Source organism: Salvelinus fontinalis, chromosome 12 (genome assembly GCF_029448725.1).
Source record: "Salvelinus fontinalis isolate EN_2023a chromosome 12, ASM2944872v1, whole genome shotgun sequence".
Taxonomy (NCBI): domain Eukaryota; kingdom Metazoa; phylum Chordata; class Actinopteri; order Salmoniformes; family Salmonidae; genus Salvelinus; species Salvelinus fontinalis.
Window position 1 is genome coordinate 37448965 of NC_074676.1, and position 19185 is coordinate 37468149.

The 19185-nt window shown below is 43.1% G+C and overlaps 1 protein-coding gene across 7 annotated transcripts in view; it reads left to right on the forward strand.

Annotated features, from left to right (window-relative positions):
* The window catches only part of LOC129867315 (unconventional myosin-IXb-like), a 118481-nt gene that overhangs the window by 43870 nt on the left and 55426 nt on the right, over positions 1 to 19185 (forward strand). For all 7 annotated transcript variants that reach the window (XM_055940637.1, XM_055940638.1, XM_055940639.1 and 4 more), the window contains exon 3: positions 18408 to 18502. In XM_055940637.1, coding sequence (XP_055796612.1) covers positions 18408 to 18502 — 95 coding nt within the window. The remainder of the gene's footprint in view (positions 1 to 18407; positions 18503 to 19185) is intronic.

Sequence of the window (19185 nt, forward strand, 5' to 3'; positions counted from 1 at the left end):
GGCTCGATCCAGTCCTGAAAGGCAGACGAAAATTCCAAAAAGTATCTAATGTTCGTAGAAACATGTCAAACGTTTTTTATAATCAATCCTCAGGTTTTTTTTAACCTGTCTAGGATCAGCGTGGCGCTAGCGGCACCCCCCCCCCCCCCCCACTGAAAAACCAGTGCCGCGAAATTCCCCCCAAATTTTTTTTTTACATATTTAACTTTCACACATTAAAGTCCAATACAGCTAATGAAAGACACAGATCTTGTGAATCCAGTCAACATGTCCGATTTTTAAAATGTTTTACAGGGAAGACACAATATGTAAAGATGTACATCTATTACCTAAAAACACATTAGCATAATCCACCATCTTTTATTTGTCCACCAACACCAGTAGCCATCACCAATTCGGCTAAACTAAGATATTTATAGCCCCTAACCAAGAAAAAAACTCATCAGATGACAGTCTGATAACATATTTATGGTATGGGATAGGTTTTGTTAGAAAAAAGTGCATATTTCAGGTAGATGGCATAGGTTACAATTGCACCCACTGTCACAAATGGAATAGAAAAACTACTTAGAGCAACGTGTTTACCTACTTACTAATCATCAAACATTTCGTAAAAATACACAGCATACACGAATCGAAAGACACAGATCCTGTGAATACAGACAATATTTCAGATGTAAGTGTCTTACAGCGAAAACACAATAAATCGTTATATTAGCATAGCACATAGCAGCCCAGCATTGATTCTAGCCAAAGTGAGCGATAACGTCAACATCGCCAAAAATATATTAATTTTTTCACTAACCTTCTCAGAATTCTTCAGATGACACTCCTGTAACATCATATTACACAATCCATATAGAGTTTGATCGAAAATGTGCATATTTAGCCACCAAAATCATGGTTAGACAATGTGAAATGTAACTCAGCTGGTCAGAAAATTGTCCTTGCGCCACTTAGACAGTGATCTACTCTTATACATAAATACTCATAAACGTGACTAAAAAATATAGGGTGGACAGGGATTGATAGACAATTTAATTCTTAATACAATTGCGGAATTACATTTTTTAATTTATCCTTACTTTTCAATACAGTTTGCGCCAAGCGAAGCTACGTCAAAAAACATGGCGTCCTAAGCCACTAAAATGTTTCGACAGAAACACGATTTATCATAATAAAAATGTCCTACTTTGAGCTGTTCTTCCATCAGTATCTTGGGCAAAGGATCCTTTCTTGGGAGTAATCGTCTTTTGGTGGAAAGCTGTCCTCTTGCCATGTGGAAATGCCAACTGCGTTCGGGATGAACTGAAAAGCGTGCCCAGTTATTCACATCGTTTCAAAAATAAATGTCCCAAAATCGCACTAAACGGATATAAATTGCTATAAAACGCTTTAAATTAACTACCTTATGATGTTTTTAACTCCTATAACGAGTGAAAAGATGACCGGAGAAATATAACAGGCTAAACTAACGCTTGGAACAGGAGCGGGTCGGAGTCCTCCACGCGCGTTACGCACCAAGAAAAGACTTGCTAGCCTCAGGGTTTTTTCATTTGTAGTGCCTGTGAACGCGCAATCGACCCCATTGGAATCGTCATCACGTAAAGGCATCCAGGGGAAGACGTAAGAAGTGTCCGTATAGTCATAGCAATAACAGTGCCCTTTTAACTGACTTCAGAACAGTGGCCAACATTTCTGAAATCTGACTCCATGTCAGGGAAATTGCTGTAGAATGGGCTCTGTTCCACTTAGAGACAAAATTTCAACTCCTATAGAAACTATAGACTGTTTTCTATCCAATAATAATAATAATATGCATATTGTACGATCAAGGATTTTGTGGGAAGCCGTTTAAAAAATTACCCAATTAGCATAAATAGTCTCAACAGCGCCCCCATCCTCAACAGGTTAACATACATAATCGATTATATTTAAACCGTACGGTAACCTATTCAATACTACAGAGAAAGAAATTGTCGAGCTACATCTCTCGCGTGCAGGAACTAATCAAAGGACACCTGATGCGTTTTAAAAAAATCTTGCTCATTTTTCAAAATAAAAGCTTGAAACTGTCTGAAGCCTGGTCACAGCCTGAGGAAGCCATTGGAAAAGGAATCTGGTTGATACCCCTTTAAATGGAGGAGGGGCAGGCAACGGAACAGTGATTTTTTTCCAAATAAAAGGCACTTCCGGGTTGGATTTCCTCAGGTTTTCGCTTGCAAAATCAGTTCTGTTATACTCACAGACAATATTTCAACCGTTTTGGAAACTTTAGAGTTTTCCATCCTAATCTGTCAATTATATGCATATTCTAGCATCTGGACCTGAGAAATAGTCCGTTTACCTTAGGAATGTTATTTTTCTAAACATAAAAATTCAGCCCCCTAGCTGAAAGAAGTTAACATCAACACACAGAAGTATATTTTTGAAACCTGCATATCTAGCTAAAAGAAATTCATGTTAGCAGGCAATATTAACCAGGGACATTGTGTCACTGCTCTTGCGTTCAGTGCATGCAGAGTCAGGGTATATGCAGCAGTTTGGGCTGCCTGGCTTGTTGCGAATTGTGTGAAGACCATTTCTTCCTAACAAAGACAGGAATTAATTTGCCAGAATTTTACATAATTATAACATTGAAGGTTGTGCAATGTAACAGCAATATTTAGACTTAGGTTTGCCACCCGTTCGATAAAATGCGAAACAGTTCTGAACTTCACTGAAAGAATAAACGTTTTGTTTTAGAAATAATAGTTTCCGGATTTGACCATGTTAATGACCAAAGGCTCGTATTTCTGTGTATTTATTATATTATAATTAAGTCTATAATTTGATAGAGCAGTCTGACTGTGCAGTGGTATGCAGCAGCAGGCTCGTAAGCATTCATTCAAACAGCACTTTACTCTGTTTGCCAGCAGCTCTTAGCAATGTTTGAAGCACAGCGCTGTTTGACTTCAAGCCTATCAACTCCCGAGATTAGGCTGGCAATAATAATGTGCCTATAAGAACATCCAACAGTCAAAGGTATATGAAATACAAACGGTATAGAGAAATAGTCGACGCGTCATAATTCCTATAATAACTATAACCTAAAACTTCTTAACTGGGAATATGTAAGACTCATGTTAAAAGGAACCACCAGCTTTCATATGTTCTCATGTTCTGAGTAAGGAATTTAAACGTTACATGGCACATATTGCACTTTTACTTTCTTCTCCAACACTTTGTTTTTGCATTATTTAAACCAAATTGAACGTTTCGTTATTTATTTGAGACTAAATTGATTTGATTTTTATTATATTAAGTAAAATAAGTGTTCATTGTTCTTTCAGTATTGTTGTAATTGTAATTATTACAAAAATATATATAAATCATCCGATTTAATCGGTATCTGCTTTTTTTGGTCCTCCAATAATCGGTATCAGCGTTGAAAAATCATAATCTGTCGAACTGTAATCATAACCTCTTCTATCATAATTCTGAACAGTCGTAACCTCCTGCATCTGGAAAAAAACAGCCTCACTCATGATTCAGTTCTACACAAATTGGTTTAATTATTTATTTACTAGCTAACTAAATGAGAAAACAGAATAACATACACACTTGATACATGAGGAAATGGTTCCTAGCGCACTGACAACATAGAAAATGGAGAGGGAGAGAGAGGAAAAGGGACACTTATCGTTTATACATTTCAGAACTATTCTCACAGTAATCATCTACTTTGCACATGAACCGCCACCTGTTTGAAGTAAGAAAACATGACTATATAAACGCGTGAGTGCCGTTTGCCATTTATCTCTTTCGGAACTAGCCCTCTTTCGGAAGAGTGTTGGTTTGGCCTTTCAGCGCCATGCTTCGAAGGCTCTGATTGTCAAAAAAGGGTTCCCCCTTTCCAGTCTTATTTTCACTCTGGACGATGCTCCTAGGGTAATGGTTAGCCAGCCACGTTGACGGTTCCCATCGGTAATGAGAGTAGGAGAATACGGTGATTTGAGAATCGTAGTAGGATGGGATGGTTTGAAGAGTGGTAGGATGGTACCACTTAAATTCGCTTTTCTCAATATCTGACTTAGGACAGCTAATCAGCTGTGTCAGTCATTGTCTGGGAGATGAGCTTCTCGCCTACACCTCATGTTGATATTCAGTATTCAGACCACTACACGCAGAGCTGCAACCTGGCAGTGTTCTGGTCTGATATGGTCATTCTTAACTAGTCCTTTTATGCACTCTGGTTGAAAAGGACAGTTCCATCAGGCTGACACGCTCTCTGACCTCACTCGGGGCGGGGCTACTTACTGCGCAAAGGTATATGATAGCAAGTTACCTCTTATGACTCCTAAAATCACATTCCTGCCTTAAATACTCTCATAATGTTTCATATTATATGCACAACGTATTGGATGGAAACTTGACAGATAAAGGGGATATAGTTTCCAAGTTACAGCATTTCCCTTTATACCATTTTTAATGACATCACAAAATAAAAACCAGTATGACATTAGTTTTCTATAGCTCCCCACTGACCACTCCCCACATTCTTATATTTGAAATACTTTTCCAGTGTTCACTTTCGAACGTGGTAGAGTTTGAGCTGGAAAAACCTGTTAACAAAGACATTCCTTTTGTTCATACTGGAGGGGGCGAAAGAGTCCCCTTCTGCTATAATTTACAACAGGGTTTGAGCTACCCCCCCCCCCCCCCCCCCGTGGGCGAGAGAGGGCCTGGTTATGGTCAACCCCCGGCAAGCTGATCTGATCCTCATAGGACAGTCATGACACAACTAATGACTTCAATACAAGGTTACTTTTCATCTTTACATTTTGGCTTTTTGTTGTATCGGCTCCTTTTTCTTGGAGGCAGTCCAAATTTGAATGTGTAAAAGGTGAGTTCTCTGGCTCTGAAGCTATAAGGGATCTCTATAGCTTCAGTAGCATTTTGATGAGGTGAGATCATTGGCGTTGTAGCGTGACTCTCTTTAACTTCCAGTGTGCTGTATGGACTACCTTAACATTTAGACAGCATTCAACTTTACCTCTTGAACTTGACTCCAATCATCTATCTCTGATCGACTATGCAATGGCCTCTGAGTTTATCTGAACTTCAGATGAAACATCATTTTAGAAATGGTCAGTTTCTCCCATTATATTAGCCCCATTATCCTGCCTCTGATTGTCCAACGAGTTAAACTTAAGGATCCACCCATTTTGAATGTTATATCAATTTGGAGTGATGTTCTATCGATTCCCGGGGTAATTTAATGGGTAACTGAGCATTTGATGTTCAAGCAGGCAGAAATACAGCCGGAATGACGAGTTTTGTATTATATGAATAGCCTGCTCTAAATCTGAATTTATTCTAGGGCGGTCGCCAACTTAAAAAATAATACTAGTCGACCCGAGAGCAGCGTGTTCTTTCGACCAAACGATTGGTCTACATTTTTAAACGTGTATTTTTCCATATATAGATACATCCTATGTATTTTAATCATATCAACTATATGCACTGAGCTTGTTTGATGCTTTAAGCACACTTTGATGAAATAATTAAAACACAAATGACTAGAGGGAGTCCAACTGCAGTGGGGCCAGAGGGAATGGCTGCCGTTTTACGGGCTCCGAACCAACTGTGCTATTGTGTTTTTTCGCATTGTAACTAACTTTGTACATAATATTGCTGCCACCGTCTCTTATGACTGAAAATAGCTTCTGGATATCAGAACAGCGATTACTTACCTCGAACTGGATTAAGATTTTTTCTTTAATGATATACTGCTTCTCCGAGACCAGGGACAAATCCCCGTCATTCACGTGAAGAAAAGACAGGGGGCAGAGATCGGGGTTCCTTGTGAGAATTCGTTGGCGAGTGGGTAACCAACCTCTACCATCAGTTCTATTGGCCAATGAGCAATCACTGAAGAATAAGCTTGGTTGACCTCCGTTCAAGACTATCCTATCAACGGGACATTTAAAAACCATAATATCTTATGTTTCACGGAGTCGTTGCTTAACGAGAACACGGATAATATACAGGTGGCTGGGTTTTCCGTGCATCAGCAGGACAGAAAAGCTACGTCTGGTAAGATGAAGGGTGGTGTCTATTTGTCAGTAACAGCTGGTGCGCCATGTCTAATATTAAGGAATTCTGGAAGTATTGCTGGTCTGAGGTAGAGTACCTCATAATAAGCTGTAAACCACACTATCTACCGAGAGTTTTCATCTATATTTTTCATAGCCGTCTATTTACCACCACAAACCAATGCTGGCACTAAGACCGTACTCAACGAGCTGTATAAGGCCCTAAGCAAACAAGAAAATGCTCATCCAGAAGCGGTGCTTCTAGTGACCGGGGACTTGAATGCAGGCAAACTTAAATCCATTTAACCTAATTTCTACCAGCATGTCACATGTGCATCCAGAAGAAACACTAGACCACCTTTACTCCACACACAGAGATGTATACAAAGCTCTTCTTCGCCCTACATTTGTAACATCTGACTGTTTTTCTAGCACAGACTGGAATATGTTCCGGGATTTATCCTATGACTTTGAGGAGTATACCACCTTAGTCACAGATGAGGTGCATCGATGTCGTTGTCCTCATAGTGACCATATGTACATATCTCAACCAGAAGCCATGATTTCAGGCAACATCCGCACCGAGCTAAAGGCTACAGCTGCCGCTTTCAAGGAGCGGGACAATAATCCGGACGCTTATAAGAAATCCCGCTATGCCCTCAGATGAACCACCAAACAGGCAAGGCTCAATACAGGACTAGGACTGAATCCTGCTACACCGGCTCTTACGCTCATCGGATGTGGCAGGGCTTGTAAACTATTTAATGACTACAAAGGGAAACCCAGCCGCGAGCTGCCCAGTGCCGCGAGCCTACCAGATGAGCTAAATGCCTTTTTTATGCTCGCTTCGAAGCAAGCAACACTGAAGACTGCATGAGAGCACCAGCTGTTCCAGACAACTGTGTGATTACGCTCTCGTAGCCGATTGTAAGACCTTTTAAACAGATCAACATTCACAAGGCCACGGGCCAGGCGGATTACCAGGATGTGTACTTAGAGCATGTGCAGACCAACTGGCAAGAGTTTTCACAGACATTTTCAACCTCTCCCTGTCTGAGTCTGTAATACCTACATGTTTCAAGCAGACCACCGTAGTCCCTGTGCCCAAGAAAGTGAAGGTAACCTGCCTAAATGACTACCACACTGTAGCACTCATGTCGGTAGCCATGAAGTGCTTTGAAAGGTTGGTCATGGCTCATATCAACACCATCATCCTGGAAACCCTAGACCCACTCCAATTTGCATACCGCCCAAACAGATCCACAGATGATGCAATCTATTACTCTCCACACTGCCCTTTCCCACCTGGACAAAAGGAACACTTATGTGAGAATGCTGTTCATTGACTACAGCTCAGTGTTCAACACCATAGTACCCTTAAAGCTCATCACTAAGCTAAGGATCCTGGGACTAAACACCTCCCTCTGCAACTGGTTCCTGGACTTCCTGATGGGCCGCCCCCAGGTGGTGAGGGTAGGTAGCAACATCTGCCATGCTGATCCTCAACACTGGAGCTCCACAGGAGTGCGTCCTCAGTCGCCTCCTGTACTCCCTGTTCCCCCACTACTGCATGGCCAGGCACGACTCCAACACCATCATTAAGTTTGCAGACGACACAACAGTGGTAGGCCTGATCACCGACAAGACAGCCTATAGGGAGGAGGTCGGAGACCTGGCCGGTTGGTGCCAGAATAACAACCTTTCCCTCAACGTAACCAAGACTAAGGATATGGTTGTGGACTACAGGAAAAGGAGGACCGAGTACGCCCCCATTCTCATCGACGGGGCTGTAGTGGAGCAGGTTGAGAGCTTCAAGTTCCTTGGTGTCCACATCACAAACACACCAAGACAGTCGTGAAGAGGGCACGACAAAGCCTATTCCCCCTCAGGAAACTAAAAAGATTTGGCATGGGTCCTGAGATCCTCAAAAGGTTCTACAGCTGCAACAGCGAGAGCATCCTGACTGGTTGCATCCCTGCCTGGTACGGCAATTGCTCGGCCTCTGACCGCAAGGCACTACAGAGGGTAGTGCGTATGGCCTAGTACATCACTGGGGCTAAGCTGCCTGCCATCCAGGACCTCTACACAAGGTGGTGTCAGAGGAAGGCCCTAAAAATTGTCAAAGACCCCAGCCACCCCAGTCATAGACTGTTCTCTCTACCACCGCATGGCAAGCGGTACTGGAGTGCCAAGTCTTGGATAAAAAGGCTTCTTAACAGTTTTTACCCCCAAGCCATAAGACTCCTGAACAGATAATCAAATGGCTATCCGGACTATTTGCATTGTGTACCCCTCAACCCCTCTTTTTACGCTGCTGCTACTCTCTGTTCATCATACACTGCTCAAAAAAATAAAGGGAACACTTAAACAACACAATGTAACTCCAAGTCAATCACACTTCTGTGAAATCAAACTGTCCACTTAGGAAGCAACACTGATTGACAATAAATTTCACATGCTGTTGTGCAAATGGAATAGACAAAAGGTGGAAATTTATAGGCAATTAGCAAGGCACCCCCCAAAACAGGAGTGATTCTGCAGGTGGTGACCACAGACCACTTCTCAGTTCCTATGCTTCCTGGCTGATGTTTTGGTCACTTTTGAATGCTGGCGGTGCTCTCACTCTAGTGGTAGCATGAGACGGAGTCTACAACCCAAACAAGTGGCTCAGGTAGTGCAGTTCATCCAGGATGGCACATCAATGCGAACTGTGGCAAAAAGGTTTGCTGTGTCTGTCAGCGTAGTGTCCAGAGCATGCAGGCGCTACCAGGAGACAGGCCAGTACATCAGGAGACGTGGAGGAGGCCGTAGGAGGGCAACAACCCAGCAGCAGGACCGCTACCTCCGCCTTTGTGCAAGGAGGTGCACTGCCAGAGCCCTGCAAAATGACCTCCAGCAGGCCACAAATGTGCATGTGTCAGCATATGGTCTCACAAGGGGTCTGAGGATCTCATCTCGGTACCTATTGGCAGTCAGGCTACCTCTGGCGAGCACATGGAGGGCTGTGCGGCCCCACAAAGAAATGACACCCCACACCATGACTGACCCATCGCCAAACCGGTCATGCTGGAGGATGTTGCAGGCAGCAGAACGTTCTCCACGGCGTCTCCAGACTCTGTCACGTCTGTCACATGTGCTCATGTGCTCAGTGTGAACCTGCTTTCATCTGTGAAGAGCACAGGGCGCCAGTGGCGAATTTGCCAATCTTGGTGTTCTCTGGCAAATGCCAAACGTCCTGCACGGTGTTGGGCTGTAAGCACAACCCCCACCTGTGGACGTCGGGCCCTCATACCACCCTCATGGAGTCTGTTTCTGACCGTTTGAGCAGACACATGCGCATTTGTGGCCTGCTGGAGGTCATTTTGCAGGGCGCTGGCAGTGCACCTCCTTGCACAAAGGCGGAGGTAGTGGTCCTGCTGCTGGGTTGTTGCCCTCCTACGGCCTCCTCCACGTCTCCTGATGTACTGGCCTGTCTCCTGGTAGCGCCTGCATGCTCTGGACACTACTCTGACAGACACAGCAAACCTTTTTGCCACAGTTCGCATTGATGTGCCATCCTGGATGAACTGCACTACCTGAGCCACTTGTGTGGGTTGTAGACTCCGTCTCATGCTACCACTAGAGTGAGAGCACCGCCAATATTCAAAAGTGACAAAAACATCAGCCATGAAGCATAGGAACTGAGAAGTGGTCTGTGGTCACCACCTGCAGAATCACTCCTGTTTTGGGGGGTGTCTTGCTAATTGCCTATAATTTCCACCTTTTGTCTATTCCATTTGCACAACAGCATGTGAAATTTATTGTCAATCAGTGTTGCTTCCTAAGTGGACAGTTTGATTTCACAGAAGTGTGATTGACTTGGAGTTACATTGTGTTGTTTAAGTGTTCCCTTTATTTTTTTGAGCAGTGTATATACGTAGTCACTTTAACCATATCTACATGTACATACCACCTCAATCAGCCTGACTAACCGGTGTCTGTATGTAGCCTCGCTACTTTTATAGCCTTGCTACTGTATATAGCCTGTCTTTTTACTGTTTTATTTCTTTACTTACCTAACACCTTTTTTGCACTATTGGTTGGAGCCTGTAAGTAAGCATTTCACCTGTTGTATTCGGCGCACGTGACAAATAAACTTTGATTTGATTTAGTGCGTACGGCCCAGTACATCACTGAGTCCAAGCTTCCTGCCATCCAGGACCTATATACCAGGCGTGTCAGAAGGCCCAAAAAATTGACAAACACTGTTCTCTCATCTACTGCATGGCAAGCGGTACCGGAGCGCCAAGTCTAGGTCCAAAAGGCTCCTTAACAGCTTCTACCCCCAAGCCATGAGACTGCTGAACAATTAATCAAATGACCACCCGGAGTATTTCATTGACACCCCCCCCCATCTTTTGTTTTTACACTGCGGCTATGTGAACAACAATAAATAAATAAGCGTACCAGAGAGTCTAATGTTTTTTGTTTTTTTTTGTAATTCCTTTATTACAGCAAAGACTAAAAACAGCCACAGTCATTCATGAATGCAGTTTCCAAAATATAATGGTTTATTTGTGTATGCTAATTATTCAAGGGTGGCTTTATTTTATTTTTAAAACTAAAATGCTTTTGATTACTTGAACGTTTGATTACTTGAACGAATGAATGATTGATACAGTAGCATATAAAAGTATTGAAATATAGGCCTAAGTTACAGTATTAAACTAAACAGAATGCACTCTTAAGCCTACAGCTCAATGGTTGTTATACAAGGCTGCTATACTAAGCCTACTAATGATAATGACATTACTTTATTATTATAATGATGATTTATAATAGTAATAAGGGTTATTGTTATTATTTTTCTAACAATTTTGAACAGTGTAAACAACACTAAATCGATTATAAAAAATACCAGAGAAGCTGTTCTAATGGGGGAAAAGTGTAAAGCCTTTATTACAGCAAAGATAAAAACTAGACTTAAAATTGAGCTCAGGTGCATCCTGTTTCCTTGGATCATCCTTGATGTTTCTACAACTTGACTGGAGTCCACCTGTGGTAAATTGATTGGATATGATTTGGAAAGGCACACACCTGACTATATAAGGTCCCACAGTTGACGGTACATGTCAGAACAAGAACAAGCCATTCGGTCTAAGGAATTGTCGGTAGAACTCCGAGACAGGATTGTGTCGAGGCACAGATCTGGGGAACTGTACCAAAAAATGTCTGTCGCATTTGTCCCCAAGAACACACTGGCCTCCATCATTCTTAAATGGAAGAAGTTTGGATCCACCAACTCTCTTCCTAGAGCTGGCCGCCCGACCAAACTGGGCAATTGGAGGAGAAGGGCCTTGGTCAGGGAGATGTACAATAACCTGATGGTCACTCTGACAGAGCTCCAGAGTTCCTCTGTGGAGATGGGAGAACCCATCAGAAGGACAACCATCTCTGCAGCACTCCAATCAGGCCTTTCATGGTAGAGTGGCCAGATGGAAGCCACTCCTCAGTAAACGGCACGACAGCCTTTTTGGAGTTTGCCAAAAGACACTTTAAGGAGATTCTCTGGTCTGATGAAACCAAGATTGAACTCTTTGTCCTGAATGCCACCCGTCACGTCTGTGGGAAACCTGGCACCATCCCTACGGTGAAGCATGGTGTTGGCAGAATTGTGCTGTGGGGATGTTTTTCAGCGGCAGGGACTGGGAGACTTGTCACGTTCGAGGGAAAGATTAACAGAGCAAGGTACAGAGATCCTTGATAAAAACCTGCTCCTGAGTGCTCAGGACCGCAGACTGGGGCAAAGGTTCACCTTCCAACAGGACAGCGACCCTAAGCACACAGCCAAGACAAAGCAGGAGTGGCTTCGAGAAAAGTCTCTGAATGTCCTTGAGTGGCTCAGCCAGAGGCCGGACTTGAACCCGATCAAACATCTCTGGAGAGACCTGAAAATACTTAGCGGCGCTCCCCATCCAACCTGACAGAGCTTGAGGATCTGCTGAGAAGAATGAGAAACTCCCCAAATACAGGTGTGCCAAGCTTGTAGTGTCATACCCAAGAAGACTCAGGGCTGTCAAAGGTGCTTCAACAAAGTCCTGAGTAAAGGGTCTGTATACTTATGTAAATGTGATATTTCAGGGTTATTTATTACAAACATTTGCAAAAAGTTCTAAACATGTTTTGCTTTGTGAATATTGATTATTGTGTGTAGATTGAGAAAACAAACAATTAAATTCAATTTTAGTGTAAGGCTGTAACGTAACAAAATGTGGAAAAAGTCAAGGGGTCTGAGTACTTTCCGAATGCAGTGTATATGGATGATTTATAAAGCCAGGCCCATTTTAAAAGTTATGCTATTGATAATAGACCTAATGAAATTGGGGCTGCCTCTCCTCACTTTTCTTAGACATTTAAGGCAAGGGTGGTTTTCTCGTCTCTGAACTCCACTGCTGCCTCCACTGCATTGCTCTCGACATCAATATGCTGGTTAACTTTGCTATTATGCACATAGCAACATGGTCTTGGAAAAGGCGGCAATTCAACTGATGTGATTCAGAACTGTGGACAGTGACCGCTATCCAATGCAGGAGGAATCACATTTGTTATAAAGTAATATTATTTTTATTAGTGTTGCACCATTGTTCTTATGTAATATAACATATTAAATTTCAGTAGCACTTGTCTTAGAGTGATGGACTGTCCCATCCACACGGCCTCCACAATGGATTAGTCCACTCAGACAGTACACTATACATTATATATTTTTGTTACTGCTCGACTAGAGATGTCGGTCGACCAGTCGACTACATGGGGTCTGACATAATTTCCAAACACTACTGGTTGTACAGGTTTCTTTGCAGTTCTCCTGTGTTTTTCCGTCGTGCTTTGAAGGGCTGTTTTCTGGAGGTACCTCTTACAAAAAAAGCCAGATACAGGAAGATATGTTTTACGACTGCTTTTCTTTGATTCAGGTGTCATATTCTCAAACTGCAGGGCTAAGACTTGAACATTACAACGGTAGTAGAACGTTTCATCATTCTTTTGTCGCAGTAGAGTTGTAGACTGAAGGTTTACTTTACTAAGACCCACAGGGTGATTATCAGTACACGCCATCTCTAGATCGTCCAGTCAAGTCTTAACAGTATGCTGCCAACACTGTTCTCATGGTACTCCAGTATTATTAGCTTAGGCTATCAGATCAACGCCATTATCTTTACTCTCTCTGTGCATGAAGGTTGCGCATTTAATTTTTTAAATAGCCTAGTAGTATATGTGACATATTTTTGGATAATACAAATTGGTTGGTTTATTGATTGATTGGCTAATGTGCCTACCCAGCAGAAATCCCAGGGTTAAGATGGGATTTTTTTAAATGTATTTTTATTTCACATTTATTTAACCAGGTAGGCAAGTTGAGACTAAGTTCTCATTTACAATTGCGACCTGGCCAAGATAAAGCAAAGCAGTTCGACACATACAACAACACAGAGTTACACATGGAGTAAAACAAACATACAGTAGAAAAATACGTCTATATACAATGTGAGCAAATGAGGTGAGAAGGGAGGTAAAGGCAAAGAAAGGCCACGGTGGTGAAGTAAATACAATATAGCATATAAAACACTGGAATGGTAGATTTGCAGTGGAAGAATGTGTAAAGTAGAAATATAAATAATGGGGTGCAAAGGAGCTAAATAAATAAATACAGTAGGGGAAGAGGTAGTTGTTTGGGCTAAATAATAGATGGGCTATGTACAGGTGCAGTGATCTGTGAGCTGCTCTGACAGCTGGTGCTTAAAGCTAGTGAGGAAGATGTGTTTCCAGTTTCAGAGATTTTTGTAGTTCGTTAAAGTCATTGGCAGCAGAGAACTGGAGGGAGAGGCGGCCAAAGGAGGAATTGGCTTTGGGGGTGACCAGAGAGATATACCTGCTGGAACGCGTGCTGCTATGGTGACCAGCGAGCTGAGATAAGGGGGGACTTTACCTAGCAGGGTCTTGTAGATGACCTGGAGACAGTGGGTTTGGCGACGAGTATGAAGCGAGGGCCAGCCAACGAGAGCGTACAGGTCGCAGTGGTTGGTAGTATATGGGGCTTTGGTGACAAAATGGATGGCACTGTGATAGACTGCATCCAATTTATTGAGTAGGGTATTGGAGGCTATTTTGTAAATGACATCGCCAAAGTCCAGGATCGGTAGGTGTTAAAAGAATTATGTTCTCAATCTTCATAAACTGAACTTCAATTAAACTACTCGGTCTGTTACCAAGAATTTGTAAGGTTCTTGTTGAAATGAAACACAGAGGCCAGTCTACAATAGTCAGAATGTTTATTTACGAGAGCTCTGCCAATCCTTACATGTACAGTGGTTTATATACCTCTTATTTCGTCATAACTGTCCCTCTAAGACAATGACAATATAGTTCACAAGTCTTCTCCTACTCATACATTGCCTGCCACCTGTAATACAATCTACTACAAGCCCAAGGTTTCTCCCCTCCCTGGGTGGGGAGACTTCCTTCCCTGTTATCAGTTCCACAGTGGTCACAAGTTGTCTGCCACAGTTGCTTGCCTGCTAACCGTCCCTCTTTCTTATGGACAAACATTATTTATCATTATATAGAGACAGGGTAGAATTCTGTTAGTTATAGTTCTCCGTTAAATGTATACTTAATTTAGTCATTATTCATAAAATTCATAACAGTAGGGGGGTCAGTTTTACGAGGGTATGTTTGGCAGCATGAGTGAAGGATGCTTTGTTGCGAAATAGGAAGCCAATTCTAGATTTAACTTTGGATTGGAGATGTTTGATGTGAGTCGAAGGAGAGTTTACAGTCTAAACAGACACCTAGGTATTTGTAGTTGTCCACATATTCTAAGTCAGAACCGTCCAGAGTAGTGATGCTGGATGGGCGGGCAGGTGCAGGCAGCGTTCGGTTGAAGAGCATGAATTTAGTTTTACTTGTATTTAAGAGCAGTTGGAGGCCACGGAAGGAGAGTTGTATGGCATTGAGGCTCGTCTGGAGGGTTGTTAAAACCTCTTGGCGCACGGATCCCTTTAGCGGGATCATTTTCATCAACCGCTGAATTGCGCCAAATTCCCCCCAAAATTACTAAAACTATTTAATTTCATGAAATCACAAGTGCAATATAGCAAAACACAGCTTCGCTTGTTGTTAATCCACCTGTCGTGTCAGATTTTGAAAATATGCTTTACAGCAAAAGCAATCCAAGCGCTTGTGAGTTTATCGATCACTCAACAAAACATTACAAACACCTAGCAGCAATGTAGATTGGTCACGAAAGTCAGAAAAGCAATAAATGAATCGCTTACCTTTGATGATCTTTGGATGTTTGCACTCCCAGTTACACAATAAATGTTCCTTTTGTTCGATAAAGATTATTTTTATATCAAAAACACTCAATTTGTTTGGCGTGTTATGTTCAGAAATCCACAGGCTCAGGCAGGTCATAAAGGGCAGACACAAATTCCAAATAGTATCTGTAAAGTTCGTAGAAACATGTCAAACGTTTTTATAAACAACCTCGGGTTGTTTTTAACATAAATAATTGATCATATTTCAACCGGACGGTAAACTATTCAATACAATAGAGAAAGAAAATGTTGAGCTACCACTTTCGCGTACAAGAACTAATCAAAGGACACCTGGCTATCCACTGACGCGATTTGATAAATCTCGCTCATTTTTCAGAATAACTTGAAACTTTGTCTAAAGCCTGTTCACAACCTGTGGAAGCCATTGGAAAAGGAATCTGGTTGATATCCCTTTAAATGAAGGATAGGCAGGTAATGGAACCCGGATTTTTCAAAATAAGAGGCACTTCCGTTTTGTATTTCCTTAGGTTTTCGCCTGCAAAATCAGTTCTGTTATACTCACAGACCATATTTTGACCGTTTTGGAAACTTTCGAGTTTTCTAGCCTAATCTGTCAATTCTATGCATATTCTAGCATCTGGGCCTGAGAAATAGGCCGTTTACATTGGGAACGTTATTTTTCCAAACATAAAAATTCTGCCTCCTAGCTTCAAGAAGTTAACAGTGTACAAAGAAGTTTACAGAATGGTGTCGTCTGCGTAGAGGTGGATCAGAGACTCACCAGCAGCAAGAGCGACATCATTGATGTATACAGAGAAGAGAGTCGGCCCAAGAATTGAACCCTGTGGCACCCCCATAGAGACTGCCAGAGTTCCGGACAACAGGCCCTCCGATTTGACACACTGAACTCTATCAGAGAAGTAGTTGGTGAACCAGGCGAGGCAATCATTTGAGAAACCAAGGCTATCGAGTCTGCCGATGAGGATGTGGTGATTGACAGAGTCGAAAGCGTTGGCCAGGTCAATGAATACGGCTGCACAGTATTGTTTCTTATCGATGGCGGTTAAGATATCGTTTAGGACCTTGAGCGTGGCTGAGGTGCACCCATGACCAGCTCTGATTTTTTTTTTTTTTTTTTTTTTTTTTTTTTTTAAAGGAATACTTCGGGATTTTGGCAATGAATTTCATTTTTTATTTTTTAACCTTTATTTAACTATCATGTGAATGTTCCATAGCATCTCTGACCTACATGAAAGCCACTGCCTCTAATCAGAATTGCCTTGTTATTTAGTACCACTGGTGTTTTGCCCGTATTCTTGTAAGTACCATTGTTTGTTGTTGTGTTAGTGTATACAGATAGAGCCTGATTTGTTCCTTACGATGCATTTCCAATGAATATATTGTGCATGTAGCCAAGTGATTAATAGGAGTCAGAGCCTGGCAGTGAAACTGTAAAACAAATGGCAGTAATATAAACCAAAGGTCTTTCTACTGAGGTGCCTGTCTGTGCAGTAACATTTAAGGCTCTGATTAGTAAGGAGAACTGGTTAGAGTCTGAGGCAGCAAACTGAGGGACTGAATGGGGATCTGGGCCCTTGGAAATATACAGTTGGCTGCCAGGGAACACTAGAGAAAGGAGCCAGTCAAGATAGGCAAAGACGTCATGATGAAATGTAGGCACGCACTCACACACACACACAGCCTTTATTTCACTATGCAGACTCAATTCCATAGACTCTGCTTGGTTAGCCAAGACGTTAAGCCACTTCCTCATACCTGATGTGCCTCGCAACCAATCAGGAAGAGATATGGTTAGCAACCAATCACAAAGGCTGCAGGGCGCTATGTTTCAATGTGAATGATGCTGTGAGCCTGTGACACGTTTAGCATTTCCTCCATGGCAGAGAGGCCGAGCGCAGGGGAATGTTCCCAGGGTCTGCTAGCCATTACCCTGGGACAACCGTTTGACAACACTGGGCAGTCAATGCCAGCTGACAGTGTCTTATCCTGGCCCAGAGTCAATGTTATCACCCCCCCAGTAAACAACTCGCACACACACACTAGCATGTACACATTCTCCTGAGGTTAGCCCCAGCTCTGGAAAGGAGGAGTCTAAATGTTACAGCAGGTCCATGTTAAACCACATATTTCATCCACGGATGATGCCGTTTCAGCCAGGCTTTTCAGTCTTCTCCTCAGTCAACTCCGGTCTCTCACTCGTACATTTACCTCGCATTTTGAAGTTATTTTTATCAAGTTTAACCTTTTTTCTGAGACCTCAAAAATGTATTCAGTTTACAATTCTTCAAGCAGCACTCATCCTGGAGCGTAAGTTGTTATAGTGAGTGTAAATATGCTCATTGATTGAGAACACAAAGAGCAGTAGGTAGAGGGAATAATACCAGGACAGACAGTCTAGGAACAGCGGAAATAGGTTAACAGTTCACTGTAAGGAATCTTAATCAGACCCCCTCTGTGAGGCCCCCCTCTCCTTAAATCAGCTCAACCACAAATGTATCAAATTGTGACTGCAACTTGCTCCTCGTAGGATGTGGCTCCTATTTAAAATGTATAGAGTCAACTTCCCCTGTGGCTGCCTTTGCGTGTGTGTGTGTGTGTGTGTGAGAGAACAGGGCTATCCATTCAGACTGGTGGCAGGGCTGGGTGTGTGCCCCTGGCTGGGGAAGACTGTAGCCTGAGGGAGACTAGTTCTCTGGACCTAACACGGGCCCCCCATGCCCCCCATCAATCACACTGGCCTAGTGTCACCCCCTGGACTTCTGCAAGAGAGTAGAAAGGAGGAAGCAATGAGGGAAAGAGGAGGGTGATTGAGGCAGGGAGAGAAAGACTGGTGCTGTTTTCATCTAGTGTTAACTTCTGGACTGGGGTAGCTGTGGTGTTGTTGAGAACAGCTCCAGTATTAGCACAAGTGTAGTTATTCCCATTTCTTAACTGTATAATCACTTTATGGTTCACACAGTGAAGGTAATCTCTCCCCTCTCCTCTTTACTAGGCATTTGGGAATGCCAAGACGGCTCACAACAACAACTCCAGCCGCTTTGGGAAGTTCATCCAGGTCAACTACCTGGAGAGTGGGGTGGTGAGAGGGTGAGTACTGACCGCTGGCCCACACTGTGTGTTGTGATAACACTCAATCCTCCTGTCCGACTTACCCTGTAAACACACACTCCATCCCTGGTGGATGTTCCTGAGCCGCTGTTACTGCAGACACAGCCGCTGTTACTGCAGACACAGCCGCTGTTACTGCAGACACAGCCGCTGTTACTGCAGACACAGCCGCTGTTACTGCAGACACAGCCGCTGTTACTGCAGACACAGCCGCTGTTACTGCAGACACAGCCGCTGTTACTGCAGACACAGCCGCTGTTACTGCAGACACAGCCGCTGTTACTGCAGACACAGCCGCTGTTACTGCAGACACAGCCTCTGTTACTGCAGACACAGCCGCTGTTACTGCAGACACAGCCGCTGTTACTGCAGACACAGCCGCTGTTACTGCAGACACAGCCGCTGTTACTGCAGACACAGCCGCTGTTACTGCAGACACAGCCGCTGTTACTGCAGACACAGCCGCTGTTACTGCAGACACAGCCGCTGTTACTGCAGACACAGCCGCTGTTACTGCAGACACAGCCGCTGTTACTGCAGACACAGCCGCTGTTACTGCAGACACAGCCGCTGTTACTGCAGACACAGCCGCTGTTACTGCAGACACAGCCGCTGTTACTGCAGACACAGCCGCTGTTACTTCCATCATACCATATATGGCT